Below are 25,609 nucleotides of genomic sequence, written 5' to 3'. Positions count from 1 at the left end.
CAGTAATTGGATGACAGGAAGTAAAAATGTAGTGACACAAAGGGTAAAGTCAGCATGTTCCTTTTCACAAAGAAGATGAGCAGAGTAAATTTCTATTAATCAGCCAGAAATCCTTGATTTGTCAAATCAAAAAGCACTGTACTATTTAGTATCTTGTTATTTTGAGGAATTTAAAAATAATGATGAAATGTTCCCTTAGCCCTGTAGACTTGCTGTAGAAACAACATTCCCGTGCTGCAGAAATTGGCGTTGAGAATTTGCAGAGTTCTTGGGACTCTAATTATATGTACATTTTTCAGAGAGACTCTGACACTCAGTGACATTCTTTAGTTGAGCTCTATAAATCAAAAGGGTAAATAAGTCACTGTAACTTGCATTGTCATCCAACCAGTAGACTTTTTTTTCAAAAGAAACGTCTTTTTCTTTTATTTCTTCTCATATGTGTTGCTAAATATTTTTTTATAATCTTAGTGTACAATGTTTTATTATATATTTTTTATTCAACTATCAGCTTGCAACATCACATGATTAAATAATGTTACATTTATTAAAAACAAGATTGCTCATTGTTATTTAACTCTTGCGGAAAGTCCTACACTGCATAGTCTGAAACAGAAACCCTTAGTTGCCTACACTGCATTGTTGTTGACTCTTTTGGCTACCAAATGCCCTCTTTATACTCATGTAACAAAATATCATCTTGAATTACAATTGTATTGTTTGAATTAAAGTGTAATTATTTTTTAGTTTTTACACATCGCAACTCGTGCATAAGATCAGACACTATTGTCAGGCTTGTCAACAAGATCATAAAATCTTCAAAGTCTATTGTTCTGTCTTTATCTTCATCAAGGTCAGAAATAATTTCTTTGTATTTTGGCTTCAGCTCTTGTCCCTGAGGAAAAAATCAGAATCAGACCACTTATAGACATTTGGACATTATTTTTGCAATTGTATTTTTTTCTAAAGTTCCCCTTTATCATCCCTTCACCGAAGTATGCATTCCACATTTAAGAAGGCCAGGCAGTCAGACTTGCAGTTGCTGGTACTTTGAATATTACTCTTGGTTTAGGCATCAAGAAGCCTTTTTTTCCTCCATTTGGCCAGCATTGCACCTCCAAATGGCACCACACCATCAGACTCAGGTCAAATGATGAATGTCCATCTGGAGAAAGTAGAGGAGCAAATGTCAGCAGGATCAGCTGTGATTTGACCTGCATCATGCAGAACATTAGAATTGTGGACCAATGGCCTATCCTCTGCTTCTCTTTTAATATTAAATAGAATTACATTACATAGAATTTACAGCACAGAAACAGGCCATTCAGCCCAACTGGTCTATGCCAGTGTTTATGCTCCACACGAGCTTCCTCCCACACTACATCATCTAATCCTATCAACATATCCTTCTATTCCTTTCTCCCTCATGTATTTACCTAGCTTCCCCTTAAATGCATCCATGCTATTCGCCTCAACTACTCCATGTGGTAGCAGGTTATACACTCTAACCACTCTCTGGGTAAAGATGTTTCTCCTCAATTGCTTTATTTGTCTATGTTTTAACTCAGTTATAATCCTCCTTCCTGGCATCCACTGCCACACTGCTATTCCACTGGAGGTGGATTTCTATATTATGTCACTGGACCTGACATCTTTTCCTTCCCCAGTTTGAAGGACGTGTCTACCAGTAAGTCTTCCATCTAGTTTTCTGAATGAGAATTAATGAAATTTGTCTTTTGAAGCCAGTTCAGTCAAAGCTAAGATTTGAACTAATGAACTCCAATGCTTTTCTATCAAGTATAACAAGAATCACCATGGCTTCTCATTATCACTAATAAGGACAATTTTCTCTGTAAAGTAGCATAGCAACACACACCAATTCAGCAATGGTAAACAATTTTTAAGAAAAACAAAAGAATCAGTCAAATCCAAAAGTAATTTCAGGTTGTCTGAATTCTCTGCCCAAGCTTTGCCATCACCACTTTTTAAAATTCATTAGATATAACATGTAATGTCTCAAATAAATTATATTTACATTTACTTAGCAGTTCCATGGAAGATTGTTAAAAATATTTAACCTATGTGAGGTTATTTTAATTTGGAACAGCCAGAGCTATTTCCCAGTTCCAATGCTCATTTCCCAGTTCCAATGCTCATTTTTGTGGTGGTGCTGTTCGAAATGATATGCAATAATGCAGGAATGTTAGATGCTGATACGAGCAGTCATTCAACTTCATCATTGAGCTAAATAATATGGTGAGAGCATACTGCTCTCCTAAAGAGCGATACATACTACAGTGTTCATATTGCAAGTTCAGAGACTTTTGCTGAAATTCCCTGTCCTATACACTATAGCACAGAAATGTTTAGCTGCCTACACTATTCATTCTTGTGTTGACAAAAGGCCTCTCTGTACATGAACTTTCCATCCTATTTCATTCAGCTGTGTAATGAAATGTAAGCTGAAGACAAATCCTTGAACCACAATTGTGTAATTTGAATTAAAATGTAATTACTTTTTCTACAAATTCCAGCATAAGATCTGATACTTGTCAATAAGATCATAAAGTTTTCAAAATCTACTATTCTTCAACAAGGTCAGAAATAATTTTGTTATCTACATGGACTCTTGGCTTGTTGAAGCTGGGAATGCAGGGTTCAGCAAATATCATTGTATTAGTTGATGCTCCAGAAAATATAGAGGAAAATGGGTGCAGACTTTTTGGATTATTAAAAAATAAAATAACTAACACCCCTGTTCAAAAATGGGGAGAGGGATAAACCTGGCAATTACAGGCCTGTCAGCCTATCGTTAGTGGTGGGGAAACTTTTAGAGACAATAATCCGGGACAAAATTAATTGCCACTAGAAAAATATGTGCTAATAAATGAAAGTCAGCACTGATTTGTTAAAGGAAAATCATGTTTGACGAACTTGATTGAGTTCTTCGGTGAAGTAATGGAGAGGGTTGATGAGGGTAGTGTGGTTAATGTTGTATATTTGGACTTTCAAAAGGCATTTGATAAAGTATCACATAATAGACTTGTAAGCAAAATTAAAGCCTATGGGATTAAAGAGGGAGTGGCAGCGTGGATACAAAATTGGCTAAGGGGCAGAAAGCTGAGAGTAGTGGTGAATGGTTGTTTTTCAGACTGGAGGGAAGTATACAGTGGTGTTCCCAAAGGGTCGGTATTAAAACCATTGCTCTTTTTGATATATATTAATGACCTGGATTTGGGTATAGGGGACATAATTTCAAAGTTTGCAGATGACACGAAACTCAGAAATGAGTAAACAATGTGGAGGATAGTAACAGACTTCAGGAGAGCATAGACAGACTGATGAAATGGGAAGAAACGTGGCAGATGAAATTTAATGCAGAGAAGTGTGAAGTGATATGTTTTGGTAGGAAGAATGAGGAGAGGCAATATAAACGAAATGGTACAATTTTAAAGGGGGTATAGGAACAGAGAGACCCGGGGGTGTATGCACACAAATCCTTGAAGGTGGCAGGACAAGTTGAGAATGCTGTTATAAAAGCATATGGGATCTGGGCTTTATTAATAGAGGCATAGGGCCCGATTTTACCAGGCCTGCGGGTTTCCAGCGGGTTGGGTTTCGGGAGCGTGGTCAACACGCTCGGTGAAATTAGTGGGTTGCCCACGCGATCGTAGCAGGCAATCCACTAATGGGATCCAATTACCTGCTCCTCCGGGCTCCGCGCTGCTGGTCTGCGCGTCGGGCGGGCTGCGCATGCGCAGTACGATCTGTCAGCTGGAGGCTCTCTAGTTAAAGGGGCAGTCCTCCACTGACAGATGCTGCAACCAATAGAACACATTACAGCATGGAGCAGCCCAGGGGGAAGGCTGCTCCCAGTTTAATGATGCCTCACCCCAGGTATCACCAGATGGGGTGAGGAGGAGGGGGAGGACAGAGATCTTCCACCCGGCGGGCGGGAGGAAGCGGCCTGCCTCTGCCACCAAGAAGGCCTGGCTCGAGGTGGCAGAGGAGGTCACCTGCACCACCAACATATCGCCCACCTGCATACAGTGCAGGAGGCGCTCCAATGACCGCAGTAGGTCAGCCACAGTGAGAACACGTAGTCTTTCCCCTACACTCCGTCTGCCACAACACTGCCCCCACCCCACATCTCCTTCGGCACCGCCAACACCACTCTGTCACATCACCCCTCATACCCACTCAAACCCCATCCTCATCTTACCTGCACCTACTCACCTCGCGAGTACTCACCCCGCCACTAACACGCAACCCAATTCTCATACAATCTCATGGCTCTATCCCATTAGCACCCTCTCGTGCATCTCCCTCACGGCCAGCCTCACTCAACCTGCCACCACCTGTGCTGCAGCCACAGGGCATGCATCACATATGTGCAGTAGGCAGCGTAAGGCAAACGTGTCATGAGCATGAAGGGGATGCACAAGGGTGTTTGAGGGTTTGCCATGGGTGTTACCTATATTGAATTTCAGAACAACTCACATCACACATTATATTGGCACCACCACTGCCATGTCTCTGCGAATCCTGTCTGTTTTGTGCAATAATGCCCGCTCCTGGGTATCACTATGAGGACCCACCACTGATGCCACCCATTGTGTCACTGCAGAATAGGTGCAGGTGTATTTGCAGGGCTCTTCCGCGCAGACCACTGAGAGACATCGGCGGTGTACCCGGCTGCACCCTGGAAGGATGCGGAGGAGAAGTTGTGGAGGGCAGTGGTGACTTTGGCAGCGACAGGTAAGCAGATGGTGCTGGGGCCAGCCAGGAGCAGCTCGGCATGAAAGAGGCTGCAGATGTCCACGACTACATGTCGAGTGAATCTGCGCCTCCGTGTGCACTGCTGCTCGGAGAGGTCCGGGGAGCTGCGCCTCGGTCTGTGGACCCTGTGGCGAGGGTAGTGCCCTCTGCGACACGTCTCTCTCTGCAGTAGCCCTCCCTCCTGCTGTACAGGTGGATGTGTCACAGCACTCTGTTGTGGAGCTCCACGTGTCAGAGGTGGACGGCGTGGATGGCGAGGCTGGTGATGCTGTTCGCCCTCCGAGGGGGTCATGACTGCAGCTACGACGGCCCCCATCCGCAATATGTACATCTGAGGGGGTCCGCAAGGTAGGCACATGTCTCCGGACCCCGGGGTGAGTGTGCAGGTTGGTGACTTTGACCGTCAGGAGGGGGGTGGTGGAGGCCACACTTTGTCCCAAGTGACAGAGCGGCCTCCTGCAATGGGTGAGGGTCTCCCCCCCCCCCCACCTGTCAAATGGACCTTTGCAGCTGCCACAGGCTGACGGCTGCAACACGTCCAGTTCAACTAGGACTGTTTCCCCCAATGTGTGAAACAGTCCCATGTTTCTCCAAAATCACACACAGTCCCTTAATCAGGTCAGTTAATGACCTGAACAAGCGAAATAAATACACTCAAGTGGCATCCCGCTGGCTTTAATTGCCTGCGGGATTCCCACCAGCGGGGGCTACGCACGCACCCCCGCACGTCATCGGGGAACCCGGAAGTGGGCCGGATCGTGGCGCGATCCGGTCACGTGCCTGTATATCGGGATTTTCGGGGCCCCCCTGCTGGAAACGCACAGGAAACCCGCCGGTAAAATCGAGCCCATAGAGTACAAAAGCAAGGAAGTTATGCTGAACCTTTATAAAACACTGGTTAGGTCGCAGCTGGAGTATTTCGATCAATTCTGGGCACCACACTTTAGGAAGGATGTCAAGGATGTTAGAGAGGGTGCAGAGGAAATTTACTACAATGGTACCAAGGATACGGGACTTCAGTAATGTGGAAAGACTGGAGAAGTTGGGATTGTTCTCTTTAGAGCAGAGAAGGTTAAGAGGAGATTTGATGGAGGTGTTCAAAATCATGAATAGTTTTGATAGAGTAAATAGGGAGAAACTGTTTCCAGTGGCAGAAGGGCTGGTAACCAAAGGACACAGAGTTAAGGTGATTGGCAAAAGAACAAGAGGTGACATGAGGAAACATTTTTTATCTAGAAAGTTGTTATCATCTGGAAAGCACTGCCGGAAAGGGTGGTGGAAGCAGATTCAATAGTAACTTTCCAAAGAGAATTGGCTAAATACTTGAAGGGAAAAATTTGCAGGGCTCTGGGGAAAGAGCAGGGAAGTTGAACTAATTGGATAGCTCTTTCAAAGAGCTGGCACAGGCACGATGAGCCGAATGGCCTCCTTCTGTACTGTAACATACTAGGATACTATGATACTATGAACTTCACAAAAGTAAATCTGATTTTTGAGAAAGTTGCTTATGAGAGAGGTCCTCGATAAATGTAGCAGCCAAAAAATTATATATTTGAAAGGGGCCAATGAATTATTCATTGTCAGAATTGGCATTGGGCCAAATTTTACTGTACAGCGACTGCTTTTAGTTAGACATGCCCTTGCACATTTAGTTTTTATATTTTTTGCATGGCTAGTTGCTGAACTTGCGAGCTGATAACGTCGCAGCGAGGGAAACAGGCGTCTGGGACCTGAGTGAACAGGGCAAGCAACTATGTATCTCCTTAAACAATCAGATTGAAGAATTGCGAAATAAACATGCAAGGACTGAGAGGGAAGTGTAAATTAGAATGGGTGAATTCAATGTCAAATCAGGTACAAAAATAGAAATAAAGAGAGGGAAAGAAAGATTGGATTAAGAGAGACAGAAAAAAGAGACAAGGGAAAAGTAAAAAACAATTTAATATAAAAAATTATACATTTTTAAAATCTTCAACAACAATTTAAACCTGAAGGAATGAGGCTCCACATTTGTAATAGTTAATTTTTAGTGCCAGAGAGGTTGACTGGCAGTAATTAATACTTATCACGTCGTTAAAAGGGTACTTAGACTGAAATGACTTGACTTAACTTCCTGTGGCGAGTTTAGTTTGTATCTACTGCGCAAGTACAACAACTTCATGCTATTCAATGATTTTCAATGGGGAGGCAGACAGCGAGATGCCGTTTTCGCGAAGCTAATAGTGGAGCGGCATATCTCGGACAGCAACTTTTGGATTTTTGAGTTTAACCGCGCATCTGCCCCTCACCTGAAGTTGCTGTACCATTTGTGCATAAATAACAGCGAGTGCCATTAGCCTCACCATTATTTTGACAGCAAAATCTGGGCCTATATTTTAAATTGTGTAGCTGTTGGATAAGTGCAATTAACTGTACCACTCGCGATATGGATAATAACGTGATTTCTCCTGAGGTTTTAATAAAATGCTTGAAAGATTTATAATTGGATTTCTTCTTGATTTTGAATCCTTTAATTGCTTTGAAGAGCTTTTGTCTAAATTGCAAGTGTGGGTTATATTCGTTCCAAACATTACTGTAGACTAGTCACTACACTAATTGTTCCTCTTTGGTCTACTTTAGAAATGACACCTAAAGTTGACATTCATCATTTCAGAAAAGATTGAGATTTGAGCTCTATGCAAGCTGAAATCATGATATAAACCATGAGGGTAAAACTACACATAGGGTGCGAACCTCAGTCTCTGAGTAATTGATTTTAACCTGCAATTTCTAAAAAAATGATATATTCAGTTTTTAAAGGTATAGGTTTAACATTCTGGGTGACAGGGCAGTTTAAGATTTGAATTATTTTATCATAGATTCAAATCAGTGAGTATATACAAGGACCTCAGACCTAGGTAGACATAGCTCACATAACAACCTATTAATGTCATAAATATTACATTAAAATTATTGATAGTGGAACTTCTAGTTGTGCATTGTTTTGCATATATTAAAAAGAGAGTTCTTAAAGAATGTTTGTATGATACGGTTTTTATTCCACTCATGAGCCAAACCATTATTCACTTGTGACTGTATTACTTGCAAGTTATTTAGTGATCTTACTTGTAGAAAACAAATGATATCTCAGAGGCCTCAATGGACAGAGATCCAATTTTGTTTGAAGAGGACATCCAGCCAGGGTTTAATAGTGGAAATATGAGGATAGATAAATACTCTGTGACTTTTGGTTACAAATCCAGCAGTATTTATGTAGGTTTTATTTTTCTCGGGAGATTAATACGCATGTTAGGGTCTATCATAGAGTGAATTGTACAAGATCTGTGGAAGGAATAGGTTTGATGGGCTGAATGGTCATTTCTCATTTCATGCTTGCATATATACCCAGTATCAATGTGTTATGCTGAACATGAAAAATGATTTTACATTTTAAAGGTATGGTTAGTCTAGAGATCTGAATAAGTGGATTCCTAGCTCATGTGGCAGTCTCAAATTGAATGAAATAAATGTTTCTTTCAGAAGGAGCAGTTAAGGATGGTAGAATGTGAGCTGGGAGGAACGTGGGATACATTATAGCAATCTCTATGAAAATATAAGAATAAGAATTTTTTCTGTGTGCGAGATGTAATAAAATCATAAACACATTTAAAAAGAACAGGTTCAGAATTTTACTACACCCCATGCATGGAGAAAATCGTCCTCTGTGGAGATGATGGGAGAACTCAAGGGGTTAATGCCTTTAGGCACCCCAAGGGTCAGTTGTTGTGGGTGGGGTTATTTTTGGATAGAAGGTTTCAGCTCATTGTTTGAAAAATTCCATCTGGCTGTTCAGCCCTTGCTTCTTATGTCTTCAGGAATGTTTTCAGTTGCTTTGAAATCTAGCTAAAATCTTTTGTAGTGCACCCATGATAATGAACAGACAACCTTTTATTTGAATTCTTTCAGCTACTGGTTGTATCCCATGCCTCCATGGGATCCACCTTGACTTTAAAAGGGGCAGAGTAACACTTGGTTCAATGTCTACCCATCTTTCGGATGTAATGCTAAATCAAGGCCTTGTCTGCCTGTTCAGGTGGATGTAAAAGATCCCATGGCACTTTTTCAGAGAAGAGCATGATGACTGCATTTCAAGAGTGATACATTGGCCAAGGGAGATCCTGAGGACATGAAAGGCGCTGTATAAACTTTGGCTTGGTGGGGGCTGGAGGGGTGAGCAGTTAAAATTGCAAAAATCAACTTATTGCCCCATTCCCGCCAGAAACCTGCTGACTGCCATTTTAACTCTGGAGCTGACTCGTTTAGGAAACGCACCCACCAGAAACAGGCCGGTGCCTCATTAATAAATTCAAATAGGGGTCCGATGACATCATTTGGACACCGACATGATTTTAACTGGGCAGGTCAGAAGTCCTACCCACCAGCAAACCCACTGAGTATAAGCTGACGAAATTGGCTTCACGAACTGACTGACATGATTACAAGCTGAATTTAAAGGGGCACTTCCCTTAGGTCATCAGGATCTGTGTACCATTGCGAGCAGTGCATTTCTAAGGCAGTTCTGAGCTGACACTTTGATTCTTTCTGATTTTTATCCCCTCACCTACCCTCATTAAGCACTCACTGCTCACCATGGGTGCTGTTTAGATGGACGAACATTTGGAGGAAGAGGAGGAGCCGCAGCAACAGCAGACAAACAGCAGGTGGGCCTGTTCGAGGACAGCAGGTGAAGGGAGCTACATGTGGAAGACCGTAACCAGCCCACAAGGTCTATAGGCCAAGAGATACTTTCTTGGATTTTCCTGAGGAACAGTGCATGAGGAAGCTGCACATCTCCAGGCAGGCTGCTGCTGACTTATGCAGCTTGTTGCAGCAGGACCTGCTAGTAGCTGTCGAACTCACCACCGCCCATAACTTTTTCATCACAGGCTCCTTCCAGTGTTCAGCTGCATCAGGCACATCACCAATGCCCTGCTTATCAGAGCAAACCAGTACATTACCTTCCCAATGGACCCTATAGCCTGAATGTGAGGGCTCTGGGATTTGCAGCAGTGGCTGGTTTCCCTGATATTCAGGGCAGAATAGACTGCACTCTTGTAGCTGCCGAGGCATCAGAAGAGAAGCCAGTAGACTCTGTGAACAGGAAGGGCTTCCACTCCATCATAGGCTGGAAGTGAATTTGTCCCTACTTTCAGCCATAGTTCTGAAATTCCTGGGCAGGCCTTCCAATACTTGATGTACCTGCTTGTGTGAACAAGCAGTTTTCTTCTCATTGCCGGGCCCATGAAATACTCATCTCTGTCCGCCATTTGACAAGCAATGCTCAAAGACCCTGTTCACAGAAGCCCCCGTCCTCGAAATCTCCTATCCTGACAGCTCTGGAGAGGCCACTGATTTCCAGCGCTTGGAGCTTCAGCTCCGAAAGCACCCTGGTGTTGCATGCTTATCTTGTCCTGGAGATAACGTGCCAAATGCTTGAACTTTTATGGTGGGTATTTGCTTTATGTCCCAATTACACGTGTCTCTTGGTGCAAATGCACAGGAAATTCCACCCTGCCATATATATTTGCAATAGTTTCAAATTTTGGCTCCTTGTACAGTAGAAAATAATGAATGATTCACAGCTAAGATCTAAAACTGTGAATAGAATTATTTTTAAAATCGTTTTTAAAATTAATCCTTTCCTCATCAACTACACTCACAAAAATAGAAGTTGTCGGAAATAAAAATAGAAAATGCTGGAAATACTCAGCTGGTCAGGCAGCATCTGTGGAGAGAGAAACAGAGTTAATATTTCAGGTCGATGGGATGCTGCCTGACCTGCTGAGTATTTCCAGCATGTTTTGTTTTTATTTCAGACTTCCAGCATCCGCATTTTTTTGCTTTTGCTGATGGAAGTTGTCTGGCCAATCTTATCTCTTTATAGGTTCCAGTCTCTTCAAAGGCATGTTAATAAATATTCCTGAAAACCATAAGCAGAGCCAAGCAGTTACTAATAGTCTATTACATTCAAAAAGTTGCCAATCAGACATGCAGCTGAATAAATCAGAAAGCATGTTTTTGCTCAAATTGCCTGGTTTTGCCACTCCTTAAAACAAGCTGCCTGCCTGGTGATCAAGCCACAAATCATTGCAACAATGTATCGAGTTAAGCTGAGCTATCAATCCTATGAGGAAACTATTTTTTAACTCCTCAAGTGCTGTGATAGAATTAAAGAATCCAATACAAACCTAAATTTTAGACAAAAATACTTTATACTTGTGAGCGTTTATTTGCAGTTATCTGATTACTGTGTTGACATTAGAGTGAGCAACCAGTTTAAAGACCTGCAGTCATCCTGTTCAACAAAATTAGTTAGTTGCTAGTAAACTTAATCTCTGAAACATAGAAATATTGCATAATATAATAAGTGGAACCATTCATATTACATTAATGATATTCGGTTTTCTTACCTTTATGAAACTCTGAAATTGGGTCAAAAGTAAGTCTTTAGCCTGTGCTTTACTGAGTTTTCCATCTGGACCAGTGTGATTATTAAATATGACAGCTATAGTTGCAACAGATTTCTCCAGATCTGTGCTCTTTCTTAGTGCTGCAAATAATTTAAAAACACTAATTAGAATTTTTAGGCTTTGTATAAGTCATTATCTGCAATAAGTAAGTTACTGAATATGCTATGCTGTTTTCTACTGATAATTTTTAGCTACAATGACTTTTAATGGTATAATCTGATACTTTGAAAAATTATGTCTTATATTCAGCTACTATAACTGTATCCTAATATGGTCAGCTAGCTTCTCATAGTCGATAGTCCATGGCCAGCAATTGCAGAAAACTAAACATAGTTCATGTTATGACATGAAAAAGTTGCTGAAAGTAATAAAGGGGGCAATACCATACAGAAAATAGCCAGCCATGGTTTACATTACTTCCTTTTATACATTGGATCCTTGTACAACATTTTACTATATATCATCACATTGAGCATAACATTACCCATCACTGTATGTGTAACTTCCAGTCACTGTTCCAAGTCCTGACTTTGTCCAACCCCTGACCACTCGGCTCCAAGTGCCAACTTCACTTCGGCCCATTGTCTTTTCCGATAATTAACTTTGCTCAAACCTTTGTTTATTCTCGGCTTTATGCCCTGGGGTTACTGTCCATTCTGGGCGCTATCTCCTTTTGCCACCCAATGTCCTACAGTAAATATTCTGACCTATCAACATCCTTCCAATGTTTGGCGCCCGCAGTTCGCCGCTTCCGTTCAACTGAGGCCCGATGCCAAATTTGAAGCTGAATGGAAGCGGCAAGTGGTCAGGAGTTGGACAAAATCAAATCACGGGTGAATAGTTCAAAATGGTGGGATAATGAAGTAAATGTGTGAGTTCTGAGTGGCGCCCAGTACTCATCACAGGAAAGCAGCTGATCCGATGGCTGATGGTGCTCAGAATGTCATGATTGGGTGTTTGGTTGAAGGGACATCAGTCTCTGGCTCTGCAATCTAATTGATTGAAGAGATTCTATAACACTACAGCCCTACGTCACATAGACAAAAATTGACACAGGCACTAGACTTTTAATTATGTAGATTTGTCCCTCTATTTTTCTCTTTTCCGGTGAAAATGTGAGTGCACCTGGATTCCGAGAACATTTCGGGCATTTACAAATAAGGGCATAGAATACAAGAGCAAAGAGTTATAATAAATTTGTACAAAGCAATAGTTAGGTCACAATTGGAGTACTTTGTGCAGTTTTAGGCACTCCATTATGAAAAGGACATAAAGTCACTGAGAATGTATAGCGTAGATTCATCAGGATGATATCAGGGATGAGAAACTATAGTTATGAAGAGAAATTTGAGAAGCTGAAATTATTTGAACTGGATCAGAGCTAAGAGGGGATTTGTTAGAGGTTTTTTAAAATTGTGTGAAAGGTTTTGACAGAATGAAAAGGGAAAGATTAACAGGGCTCATCAATTTAAAATTGTCACTAAAAGAGTGAGGAGAGAAATCAATATAAATTGCAAAGAGTTGTTCGAGCATGGAGTACTTTGCTATTAGGAATAGTTGAAACAGAGACTATTGCTTATTTTAAGGGAAAAGTGGATTAATAGTTGAAGCAGGGAGGATACAGGACTATGGGAAAGAGCAGGGCAGTGGGATTAGTTTTGGATTGCCTTTCTGTGCTGTTAACGTTCTGTGCTATAGTTCTATGTCATACACTATTTCTGGACAAAATAACAGGATCTTTTCCAAAGGCTGCCCAATGCTACTCTGTAACGAGGCCAGGAAATGCGCTAAATCCTCCTTCCCTGTGAAACACTTCCCACAGTTCAGCATCTTTCCACCCTTCCATGTTATGTCAGAGATACATAATGTACCATCTGCAAACCTGTCATGGTGGTTTCAGTGCTTTCATGAACCAACATACTGAGATCCTAACCACTGCAAGTGTTAACAAAGTAAATAATTCTTTAAAAATAAAAACACAATGGGCTAGAAATTGGGCCGTGTGGCGCCTGTTGTTTCGGCGCTACAAGGCCTCCCGAAGTGCCAAGATGGCACCTTGGCTGCGCACGCACGTCTCCAGCGTGACATGCGCTGGACACCATCTTGATATAGATATTAGTGCATGCGCAAATACCGAACGCCAGCAGCGTGTAAAGTAAGGAGAAATGGATATAAACAGTGTGCAACGCTGATTTAAAGTGATAGACACCATTTTGGGACTTAACGCTCAACTCAATGCACAGTCTTAACCCTGACCATCTGAACATGCCTAGAGTACCTGGAGGACCCCCCCCCCCCCCCCCCCCACCAGTGCTATTTAAAGGGACCATGCAGGATTTACAGGTTAGTAGCTACATTATTGCTTCTGCTGGCGCATTTGTAACTGTTTTTGGAGGTCTCCTATATTTGAATACAAGGATGCAGGGACATAGCTTAACATTTAGAGCCAGGACTTGCAGGAGTAAAGTTAGGAAACTCTTGTACATGCAAAGAGTGGTAGAAGTTTGGAATGCTTTTCTGCAAATGGCAGTTGATGCTAGCACAATTGTGAATTTTAAATCTGAGATTGATAGATTTTTGTTAACCAAGGGTATTAAGGGATATGGGGCTAAGGTGGGTATATGGAGTTAGGTCATAGATCAACCATGATCTCATTGAATGGTGGAACAGGCTCAAGGGGCTAAATGCCACTGCCACTTGCTGCCTCCTGTTATGTGCCACCTTCTCCTGCAAGAATGCGGGACATGTGTCCAGGTGATAAGAACATAAGAACATAAGAAATAGGAGGAGGAGCAGGCCATACGGCCCCTCGAGCCTGCTCTGCCATTCAATCAGATCATGGCTGATCTTCGACCTCAACTCTAATTTCCCATCCGATCTCCATATCCCTTGATTTCCCTAGAGTCAAAAAATCTATCTGTCTCAGCCTTGAATATATTCAATGAATCAGCATCCATATCCCTCTGGGGTAGAGAATGCCAAAGATTCACAACCGTTTGCGTGAAGAAATTCTTCCTCATCTCAGTCTTGAAAGGCCGACCCTGTATCCTGCGACAATGGCCCCTAGTTCTAGACTCTCTAGCCAGGGGAAACAATCTCTCAGCATTTACCCTGAGAAGCCCCCTCTTAATCTTATATGTTTCAATGAGATCTCCTCTCATTCTTCTAAACTTCAGACAGTATAGGCCCATTCTACTCAACCTCTCTTCATAGGACAACCCTCTCATCCCAGGAATTAATCTAGTGAACCTTCATTGCACCGCCTCCAAGGCAAGTATATCCTTCCTTAGATAATAGGAACATAGGAACAGGAGTAGGCCATTCAGCCCCTCGTGCCTGCTCTGCCATTTGATAAGATCATGGCTGATCTGTGATCTAACTCCATAGACCTGTCTTTGGCCCATATCCCTTAATACCTTTGGTTGCCAAAAAGCTATCTGTCTCAGATTTAAATTTAGCAATTGAGCTAGTATCAATTGACGTTTGCGGAAGAGAGTTCCAAACTTCTACAATCCTTTGTGTGTAGAAATGTTTTTTAATCTCACTCCTGAAAGGTCTGGCTCTAATTTTTAGACTGTGCCACCTACTCCTAAAATCCCCAACCAGCGGAAATAGTTTCTCTCTATTCACCCTATCTGTTCCCCTTAATATCTTATAAACTTCGATCAGATCACCCCTTAACCTTCGAAACTCTAGAGAATACAACCCCAATTTGTGTAATCTCTCCTTGTAACTTAACCCTTGAAGTCCGGGTATCATTCTAGTAAACCTACGCTGCACTCCCTCCAAGGCCAATATGTCCTTCCGAAGGTCCGGTGCCCAGAACTGCTCACAGTACTCCAGGTGCGGTCTAACCAGGGTTTTGTATAGCTGCAGCATAACTTCTGCCCCCTTGTACTCTAGTCCTCCAGATATAAAGGCCAACATTCCATTTGCCTTCTTGATAATTTTCTGCACCTGTTCATGACACTTTAATGATCTATGTACCTGAACCCCTAAGTCCCTTTGGACATCCACAGTTTTTAACTTTTTACCATTTGGAAAGTACCCTGTTCTATACTTTTTTGATCCAGAGTGGATGACCTCACATTGTCTACATTGAATTCCATTTGCCACAGTTTTGCCCATTCACCTAATCTATCAATATCGCTTTGTAATTTTATGTTTTCATCTACACTGCTTACGATGCCACCAATCTTTGTGTCATCGGCAAACTTAGACATATGAGACTTTCTATGCCTTCATCTAAGTCGTTAATAAATATTGTGAATAATTGAGGCCCCAAGACAGATCCCTGCGGGACTCCACTAGTCACATCCTGCCAATGTGAGTACCTTCCCATTATCCCTACTCCCTGTCGCCTCTCGCTCAGCCAACTTCCTAACCAAGTCCGTACTTTTCCCTCGATTCCATGGGCTTCTATCTTAGCTAACAGTCTCTTATGTGAGACCTTATCAAATGCCTTCTGGAAGTCCATATAAATAACATCCATTGACATTCCCCTGTCCACTACTTTAGTCACCTCTTCAAAAAATTCAATCAGGTTTGTCAGGCACGACCTACCTTTCACAAATCCATGCTGGCTCTCTCTGATTAACTGAAAATTCTCGAGGTGTTCTGTCACCCTATCCTTAATTATAGACTCCAGCATTTTCCCCACAACAGATGTTAGGCTAACTGGTCTATAATTCCCCAGTTTCCCTCTCTCTCCTTTCTTAAAAAGTGGAGTGATATGTGCAATTTTCCAATCTAGAGGGACAGTTCCTGAATCTAGAGAACTTTGAAAGATTATAGTTAGGGCATCCACAATGTGCTCACTTACTTCCTTTAAAACCCTGGGATGGAAACCATCTGGTCCTGGGGATTTGTCACTCTTTAGTGCTATTATTTTCTTCATTTCTGTTGCTTTACTTATGTTAATTTTATCGAGTCCCTGTCCCCGATTCAATATAAGTTTTCTTGGGATTTCCGGCATGCTATCCTCTTTTTCGACTGTAAATACTGACTCAAAGTAATCATTCAACATGTCCGCCATTTCCCCATTGTCAATGACAATATCCCCACTTTCAGTTTTTAAGGGGCCAAAACTGCTCCTGACCACCCTCAATTTCCTAATATAACTATCAACGTTCTTCGTATTGGTTTTGATATCCCTTGCGAGTTTCTTTTCATACTCTCTTTTTGTAGCCCTTACTACCTGTTTTGTGACCCTTTGTTGATCTTTGTATCTTTCCCATTTGCCAGGATCTGTGCCATTTTTTGCCTTTTTGTATGCCCTTTCCTTATGTCTTATACTGTCCCTTACCTCTTTAGTTGTCCATGGCTGTTTTTTTTGGCAAGTAGAATTCTTGCCCCTCAGGGGTATAAACCGATTCTGTATCACGTTAAATGTTTCTTTAAACATTTCCCAGTGATCATCAGTCCTTTTACCCATTAACAGATTTGCCCAGTTTACTGTGGACAGTCTCTGTCTTATCCCATTGAAGTCGGCCTTGCCCAAGTCTAGAATCTTAGCAGCTGATTCACTTTTTTTCCCTTTCAAACATTACATTGAACTCAATCATGTTATGACCAAAACTGCATGCAGTACTCCAGATGAGGTCTCACTAAAGCTTGAACAATTGTAGTAAGACTTCCTTACTCCTGTACTCCCATCCCTTTGCAATAAAGGCCAACATGCCATTTGCTTTCCTAATTGCCTGCTGTACCTGCATACTAACTTTTTGTGTTTCTTGTACGAGGACACCCAAATTTCTCTGAAAACCAAAATTTAATAGTTTCTCACCATTTTAAAAATATTCTGTTTTCTATTCTTCCTACCAAAGTGAATAACCTCACATTTCCCCACATTATATTCCATCTACCACCTTCTTGCCCACTCGCTTAACCTGTCTAAATCCCTTTGCAGACTCTTCATGTCCTCCTCACAGCTTGCTTTCCCACCTAGCTTTGTATCATCAGCAAACTTGGATACATTACACTCGGTCTTTTCATTTAAGTCATTAATATCGTTTGTAAATAGCTGAAGCCCAAGCACTGATCCTTGTGGCACCCCACTAGTTACAACCTGCCAACCTGAGAATGACCCGTTTACCCCTGTTTTCTGTCCTTTAACCAATCCTCTATCCATGCTAATATATTACCCCATGAGCCCTAACCTTGTGTAACAACCTTTTCTGCGGCACCTTATCGAATGCCTTTTGAAAATCTTAATATATTACATCGACTGGTACCTCTTTATCTACCCTGCTAGTTACATCCTCAAAAAACTCTAATAAATTTGTCAAACATGATTTCCCTTTCATAAAACCATGTTGACTCTGCCGAATCATATTATAATTTTCTAAGTGCCCTGTTACCTCTTCCTTAATAATGGATTCCAGCATTTTCCCGACGACTGATGTCAGGCCAACTGGCCTGTAGTTCCCTGTTTTCTCTCTCCCTCCCTTCTTGAATAGTGGGGTTACATTTACTACCTTCCAGTCCACTGGGACCGTTCCAGAATCTAGAGAATTTTGGAAGATCATAACCAATGCAGCCACTATCTCTGCAGCCACCTCTTTTAGTACCCTAGGATGTAAGCCATCAAGTCCAGGGGATTTGTCAGCTTTTAGTCCCATTAGTTTGTCCAGTACTTTTTCTCTAGTGATATTAATTGTTTTAAGCTCCTCATTCTCATTTACCCCTTGGTTCCCTACTATTTTTGGTATGCTTTTTGTGTCTTCTACTGTGAAGACAGATACAAAATATTTGTTTAACGCATCTGCCATTTCCTGATTCCTCATTATAATTTCTCCTGTCTCACCCATATGCAACAAGAGAGAGTCTAACCACCTCCCCTTGACATTCAACAGCATTACCATCGCCGAATCCCCCACCATCAACATCCTGGGAGTCACCATTGACCAGAAACTTAACTGGACCAGCCACATAAATACTGTGGCTACAAGAGCAGGTCAGAGGCTGGGTATTCTGTGGCGAGTGACTCCCCAAAGCCTTTCCACCATCTACAAGGCACAAGTCAGGAGTGTGATGGAATACTCTCCACTTGCCTGGATGAGTGCAGCTCCAACAACACTCAAGAAGCTCGACACCATCCAGGACAAAGCAGCCCGCTTGATTGGCACCCCATCCACCACCTTAAACATTCACTCCCTTCACCACTGGTGTACCATGGCTGCAGTGTGTACCATCTACAGGATGTACTGCAGCAACTTGCCGAAGCTTCTTCGACAGCACCTCCCAAACCTGCGACCTCTGCCATCTAGAAGGACAAGGGCAGCAGGCACATGGGAACAACACCACCTGCACGTTCCCCTCCAAGTGACACACCATCCCGACTTGGAAATATATCGCCGTTCCTTTATCGTCGCTGGGTCAAAATCCTGGAATTCCCTACTTAACACCACACGGACTGCAGCGGTTCCAGAAGGTGGCTCACCACCACCTTCTCAAGGGCAATTAGGGATGGGCAATAAATGCTGGCCTTGCCAGCGACGCCCACATCCCATGAACAAATAGAAAAAAAGCCTCTAAGGGATTAATGTTTACTTTTGCTACTCTCTTCCTTTTTACATCCTTGTCGAAACTCTTATAATCCGTTTTTATATTTCTTGCTAGTTTACTTTTATATTCTATTTTCTCTCTTTTTATCAATTTTTTGATCGTCCTTTTTTGGTTTCTAAAACTCACCCAATCCCCATGCTTACTACTCATCTTGACAACATTTTAGGCCTCGTCTTTCAATCTAATACTATCCTTAACTTCTTTAGTTAGCCACGGTTAGATCGCTTTTCCTGTGGAGTTTTTATTTCTGAATGGAATGTATATTTGTTGAGAATATTAAAATATTTTGTTAAATGTTTGCCATTGCTTTACAACTGTCAAACCCTTTAATTTAATTTCCCAATTTACCTTTGACAACTCGCCCCTCATACCTATGTAATTGGCTTTATTTAAATTTAAGACTCTAGTTTCTGACTTAAGTACGTTACTTTCAAACTCAATGTGAAATTCTATCATATTATGATCACTCTTTCCCAGAGGTTCTTTTACTAATTAACCTAACTCATTGCACAATGCAAGATCTAAAATAGCCTGTTCCCTGGTTGGTTCCATGACATATTGCTCTCGGAAACCATCTCAAATACATTCCATGAACTCGTCTTCCAAATTACCTTTGTGATGTGCCAGTCATGGTTGAATAGCTGCCAGTGTGTGTGGCCTGTGAGTTGTGGGTGGGCGGCTTGCAACAGTGGTAATGTGTAAGGGTGAGAGGAAGATTCTGATTGGAAAAGTTGAGTACTGATGGAAAGAGTTTGTTGGTATGTGTGTGATGGGGGTGTAGTGCGTGGAGCAGTGGATGTGGCTAGTGGTTTAGTTGGTAGAAGATGCCACTTGACAGTTGACCTCACTCACCTTGACCACTCGTGTCAAAGCACTGAACTTCTTCCTGCAATCCATCCATGTTTGTGGTGCTGTGCGCCTGGCATTGACTTCGTCCCCTGCTGCCTCTCACTGCCTTTTAGCATATGTTTGAAGGGCCTCTTGCCCCCCTGCAGATATAGGATGCCCTTCCTTCTGTCCACCTCTTGCACCAAGGCCTCTAGTGCACCAGCAGAGAACCTGGGTGCATGCACTCTCGCAGGCCTGGTACAAACTCAGATCGGCAGACTGGTGAGGTCTGAAGTGCAGATTGGAGGATGTGGGATTTCGTAGTGTGCAACCTTTATTCAATGTTTTAACATAACTCATCAATTTGTAAACATAGGAACAGGACCTGCATCTGTGTTTTACGTGTGCAATGTCTGATCTCCGTTCAGACTCCATGCAGACAGCAGACAGTTATTTTTAGGAAATAACAGGTACTGGCTACCTTTAAGAGATTTTAAGAGAAATCCTCCCTTTAAGAGATTGGGGCTCCCCCTGCTGGTGGAAAGTGCACATTTACTTCAATCATCGTCTTAGGCCTAGATTTCAATGCTGCTTGAAGGTAAGTACTGAGGCCAGCTGAATGTCTTGTCCTGCCTGCGCAGGGGTCATCAGGCGCAGGTTAATAGCAGATCGCGCCAACTGTGCCCAACAATATGCCTTATTCAATTTTTCCCCCAGTGATTTTTAAGGAAGCTTTGCAGTACCCAATGGGTTTTACAACGGGTTTCACAACTTCTTTCTTTTCCCAGACTGAAGAAGGTAGAATATATAATTTCTCAATGGATTTCTGTCTCAAAAGATTTAAAGATTCAAAAAGATTTAAGTACTTTCTATTTACTGTAACCGTATATATCTTCGCATTAGTTCAACACCAGGGGCTTCATCACTTCCTTGCTAAAAATAACTCATGTTAAAATAGCACCTAATTCAAGAGGCATGGAAAAAGGCAAAATACAGTACAAAAATTGCACCCTGTCTCTAGCATTGTGTTTGTTTATTTTAAAATGCCTCAAGGCAGTACATTTTTAGAAATCTTTCTTCTATCTGAGTTCACAAGCAATTTTCCTTAGTTTAATGTCAAAGATCGCGGAGGCTTGTCTCTTAATGTTATTATGTTCTTGCTGCTGGAAGGTACAATTTCTGGATATTGCCAAGTTTAGTTCCACTATTGAACAATCACATAGAATATCCCATTAGAACTCTCTGAATTATAAAGAATGCATTCTAAAACTCTGGGGGATACGATTTATACCACAAATTGGCTGGCCTGACTCAACAAAGTCACGGGTGAGTTATGGTCTTATACAATGGATCTCATAATGTAATCTCTTTATACCATGATTACAGATTAATTAGGTGAAGAATCAACTTTAATAAAAAGGCAAATAAAATGTTTTGCCCAAATAAAATGCCTTCAATGGTGGACTAGTCTATGATTCTTTGTGGTTCTAGTGCAGCTGGAGGCAATGTGAGTGCTCATTAGTCCATGATTGAATGATATGGACTTACAATATTATATGTTCTCTTCAAATGAATTTTCAAAGAGGAAACAATTTGAGTATCTTTAGAATGTGAATAGCTTAGTGTTTAGAAGAAAGCCAGTTTCCATGAAGTGGGCCTGGATGTAATACCACATGCTCACCTTTCACAGGAGCAAGCTGCTTTTCAACCGATGTTCTGGAACTGGAAACATGAAAGAAATTTGAGTTTTAGTAACCAGCCACTTGTCACTCTGTGCAGGAAAAATATAACAACCATGTCACTTGATATTCAATTAAAATGTCCTGATGATTGAATGTGCTAAAATCCAAATAATGAATTAGGTGTAGCTCAGAACAAAGGGTCAAAAACCATAGGGCAAGCCCTGGCATGTTTTCTTTTTACAAAGACATCTGGCTTTGGTGTCATACTGTTAACAGATGAAGATATGGGTCCAAATTTTGTGTTCCTTACTCACTCGTGCACATTTGAAAATATAAAAATGCATGTATGTTCGTTTGCAGAATTTGGCTTCTAGTTTGGTGTGGATTATAAGGCAGTTTTCACATTCAGTGAGGTACTGAGGGAGTGCTGCACTGTCAGAGGTGCCATCTTTCAGATGAGTTGTTAATCCGAGGCTCCATCTGTCCTTTCAGGTGGACATAAATGACCCCTTGGCATTATTTCGAAGAATAGCAGGGGAGTTCTTCTCAGTGTCCTGACCGATATTTATACCTTAACCAATATCAATAAGAAACAAATTATCTGGTCATCTATCTCATTGCTGTTTGTAGGACCTAGCTGTGTGCATATTGGCTGCCCCATTTTCTACATTACAACAGTGACTACACTTCAAAAGTACTTCATTGACTGTAAAGTGCTTTGGAACGTCCTGAGGTCGTGAAAGGTGCTAAATAAATGCAAGTTCTTTCTTTTCTTTCCTTAAAATCCTTACTGTGATCCTCATTCCAAAAGACAGGTGCCTATGAACTGGTTCCTGGAGTCTATGCTGCTAAACTGGCTCCCTTATCTCAGTGGCAGACTCAGAGACCCACATCATAGGCAGGGAAGAGAATGTTTTTGGTGTAAGTTGCGACCAGTTCTAATGAAAGGACATCGACCTGAAACTTTAACTCAGCTTCTCTCTCCACAGATGCTGCCTAACCTGCTGAGTGTTTCCAACATTTCCTATTTTTATTTCAGATTTCCAGCATCCGCGGTATTTTGCTTTTGTTTTAACGTTCCCGACAAATTTATTTGAAATTCTAGTTCGATTGTAAATATTTCTCATTGGGTTCTCATAGGCTTTTGTAGTTAGGCTTTTGTCCTTCCATAGTTATTATACTGATGCCGTTTTAATTCACATTCTGAGAAACAGGCGTTTGTGAGCTACTTCCCAGTATACAGATTGATAAATCCAGCTGTTTGACCCTGGTGTCAGACTCATAGTTGCATGAAAAGCTGGTTCTATGAGCCTGCCACTAGGATAAGGGAACCAGATTTAGCAGCATAAATGCTGGGAGCCAATTCACAGATGCTGATCTCCCGGAATTCACATTAAAACAGCACCAATATAAAAGCAGCTGTAGATCGGAGCAGTATCTTCACTAAAAGATCCTTTTTCCATTTTTTACAAGCACACAGGGAAACAATGCAAATCAAGTAGATTTGTTTCATTCATGTAGAATGCTTCATTCTGTCACCTGTTCTGACATTATTGCGACAACAGTGGCACATAGCTGTTCTCTTTCCCCAGAAAAGCAAAAGATTTGTAAATAAAGAAAGTTATATTGACTCTAATTAGAAAATTTGTGATTTTTCCTCACTCAAAAAAGAACACTAATGTAATATGCAACAACATTGTATAAACTGACATGAATGCCAAAAGTCCAGGGACATATTTGCTTTACTGTACCATTGTTAAACTGTAGGCATTGCTAACTACTAATACATGCAAGTACTTCTTGAGGATAATATAAGTTCTGCTTCTAATTGTTTTATTTTTAAATATTGTTAGTTTTGTAAACTAGAAGAACATGATGCAACTAATTGAGAGAAATCTGAATTCATACCATTTTGGCATCCTGATTGCAGTTGAAGCTGTCCTGATCTACAGACTACTGCCCAGTCCTTTTGCAGTACTACAAACTTCTTCACAACAGTCTGTATTATGAATCATAGCCCATGGCAACGCATGTTTTAATGGTCATTTACATTCTACTTCAATAAATTATTCTAAGGCTTTCCCTAAGAAAAGAAATATTTGTACAGTGCTTTGCAAACATGCTTTTAAATGTGACAGAACTTGATTAATCTCGGTGAAGTTGCTGCTGTGCAGTAATATAGGTCAGTGTTGATTGACATTGTATGGGAATAGATCATTCAGAGGGAACACATATCTTAACACACACACACGCAAACAACAAATATAAAAATTCCATTCTATGTAGGATTATAAATGAATATACCCTAAAATACAGTGAAACATCTTTTTGTAGTTCTATTCAATATTAAGCATACAGTATTATATGATCATGAGATTAATAAATAATATTTTGCAGTATACAATATCTATCTATATATTAGAAGTTTTCTATCTGTGTGACTGTAATAGTGAAATCAGTCAATGCAGACCATGTGATGATGGAACAATTAGATCCCCAGAAGAGTACATAAACCAACTAAAAAAAAATTTAAATTTTCTACTATCAGCTTTCTTTTTTCAATTATTTTAAACTTTCTTCCCTTTTCAATTTTTCCCCCCACAAAGCTAAGGCCTAATCCATAAGCCTCTCTGCTCTACTTGAGCTGAGTTTCCTCTCCCTTTCAAGCGTAGCTGCCTGCCAAGATGCCAATTTTGTCTGAACAGACTAGTACCCCATCTACCTGTCCTGCCCAATCCAATCTCAAACCACCCTCCGTCTCGAGCCTAACCCAACCCCATCCTGGCCTCTCTGCCAAGCCAACCCAATCTGGGGTCTTCCAACTCATTCAGCCCTGAGTAGCATGCGTTGATGTGGCCAGTATTCCTCCTATCACTTTCTGACCAACAGCCTTTGGTCCAACTATAATTATGTTTTTCTCCTGTTCACTGTTCATACTCTTCAGAGTGTCAGGGTGCAAGGCCTGGGGGCGTGGCTGTTTCTGCTATGGGTTCTTCTTAACTTCATAGTTAGATTCTTCCAGACTCCACACCTGGAAAGTCCCACCCTGCCTTGGCCGCCCGATCTCCCCCTGCTGGCAATCGCCCTGCACCCTTTTTACGCCCACATCGGGCAGGAAGGGCAATTAAATGAGGCCCTGCAGTTAAAATCACCTTGGCCTCCTACTGCCTCTGGCGGGCAGGAAATTAACTCACTGGAGATGTTACCCGCCAGAAACTCGCACCGAGTGAAAATACACTGAATTTATATCTGTGTATGGATGTGACTATATTTTTACATGTGAATATGTTTGAATGAATCGGTGTGACTTTTTGTACGTGTGTTTGAATGCCTCAGACACCTGCCCTCTCCCAGCTTATGCCTCCGATGCCCATTCCTTTCTTCGTACTTTCACCAGTTACCTACAAAGGTGATTATTGAAATATTCTAGTTCATTAATATTAGAATTAATGTTAGTTGAAGATTATATAAATTTGTCTGTGCAGCGCCCGGTTTTCAGGTGCTAACCAGCCTACTAAGTCCCCAATATGGCAGGCAGGGAGCGTGGGCACATTTGCGGACAGAAGTGTGCCGCCTGCCATATTGGGAGAGGAGGTTATGTTGGCGGCAGGAGTGATATCAGCAACATTTAAAAGGGGAAATAATTTATTTCAATTAGGGTCCTGCACTTCTTGCAGGACCCGGTCTCAATTTTCGAATGCCCCAGCACTTCATTCACCACGTGCTGAACTCACATAGCATAACATAGTGCTAACTGGCAGGGTGGCCCTCATACTTACCTGAATGTGGACCCAGAAGGAGCAGGAGTGCTCATTAAAAGAACACAGGCCACTTCCCCAATCTGGCTACCACTTCGCCCAAACCAGCCAACAAGCATTCCCCTCTCGGCCGAGGCCCAATCGACCACCGATATCCCTCCCTGGCCCTTGGTCCTATCGCCCACAACCTGGTCCGAGGTCCGATAGCCCACTCACTGGCCCGAGGTCCAATTGTCCACCCCTGGCTCAATCGCCCACCCTTCCTCACTTACCTGAAGGCCGCTGCGACACCATCAGTGACCCGATCTTCAGTCACGATTCGCCGGCAGCTCTGTGTTGCTCACCGGCTCCATTGAAATGAGGTCCGAGCCCCAATATTGGGGGGCGCCTCGGGTCTCACAATTCAGGTGCAGGTACAGTCCCTGTGCACACCCGAATTTCTAGGCCATTGTGTCTGAAAATCCCATTTTAAAGAGCTCTCACTTGT

At 41.8% G+C, this 25,609-nt stretch overlaps 1 protein-coding gene across 1 annotated transcript; it reads right to left on the bottom strand.

The window, feature by feature from the left end:
* Positions 1-594: 594 nt before the first annotated feature.
* Positions 595-25,241, bottom strand: LOC137333921 (sentan-like). The gene is made up of 4 exons (XM_067998277.1): positions 25,144-25,241; positions 21,364-21,404; positions 11,229-11,368; positions 595-895 (listed from the first exon to the last, which is right to left on the bottom strand). The coding sequence occupies exons 1-4, from the start codon at positions 25,239-25,241 to the stop codon at positions 737-739; spliced, it is 438 nt and encodes a 145-aa protein (XP_067854378.1). The 3' UTR covers positions 595-736.
* Positions 25,242-25,609: the final 368 nt, after the last annotated feature.

This window comes from Heptranchias perlo, chromosome 17, assembly GCF_035084215.1.
Source record: "Heptranchias perlo isolate sHepPer1 chromosome 17, sHepPer1.hap1, whole genome shotgun sequence".
Taxonomy (NCBI): Eukaryota; Metazoa; Chordata; class Chondrichthyes; order Hexanchiformes; family Hexanchidae; genus Heptranchias; species Heptranchias perlo.
The sequence above is the reverse complement of the archived record's forward strand: the minus strand, read 5'-3'. Positions and strand labels throughout refer to the sequence as shown.

What these genes read in the sequence shown, in the direction of transcription:
- LOC137333921 (XM_067998277.1), bottom strand. Translation starts at nt 25,241, where the DNA reads ATGCTTGTTGGCTGGTTTGGGCGAAGTGGTAGCCAGATTGGGGAAGTG. An exon ending in CCTTCTGGGTCCACATTCAG is followed by an intron (nt 21,405 to 25,143) that starts GTAAGTATGAGG and finishes TCATGTTTCCAG; the next exon opens with TTCCAGAACATCGGTTGAAA. An exon ending in AATTTCAGAGTTTCATAAAG is followed by an intron (nt 896 to 11,228) that starts GTAAGAAAACCG and finishes TTTTTTCCTCAG; the next exon opens with GGACAAGAGCTGAAGCCAAA.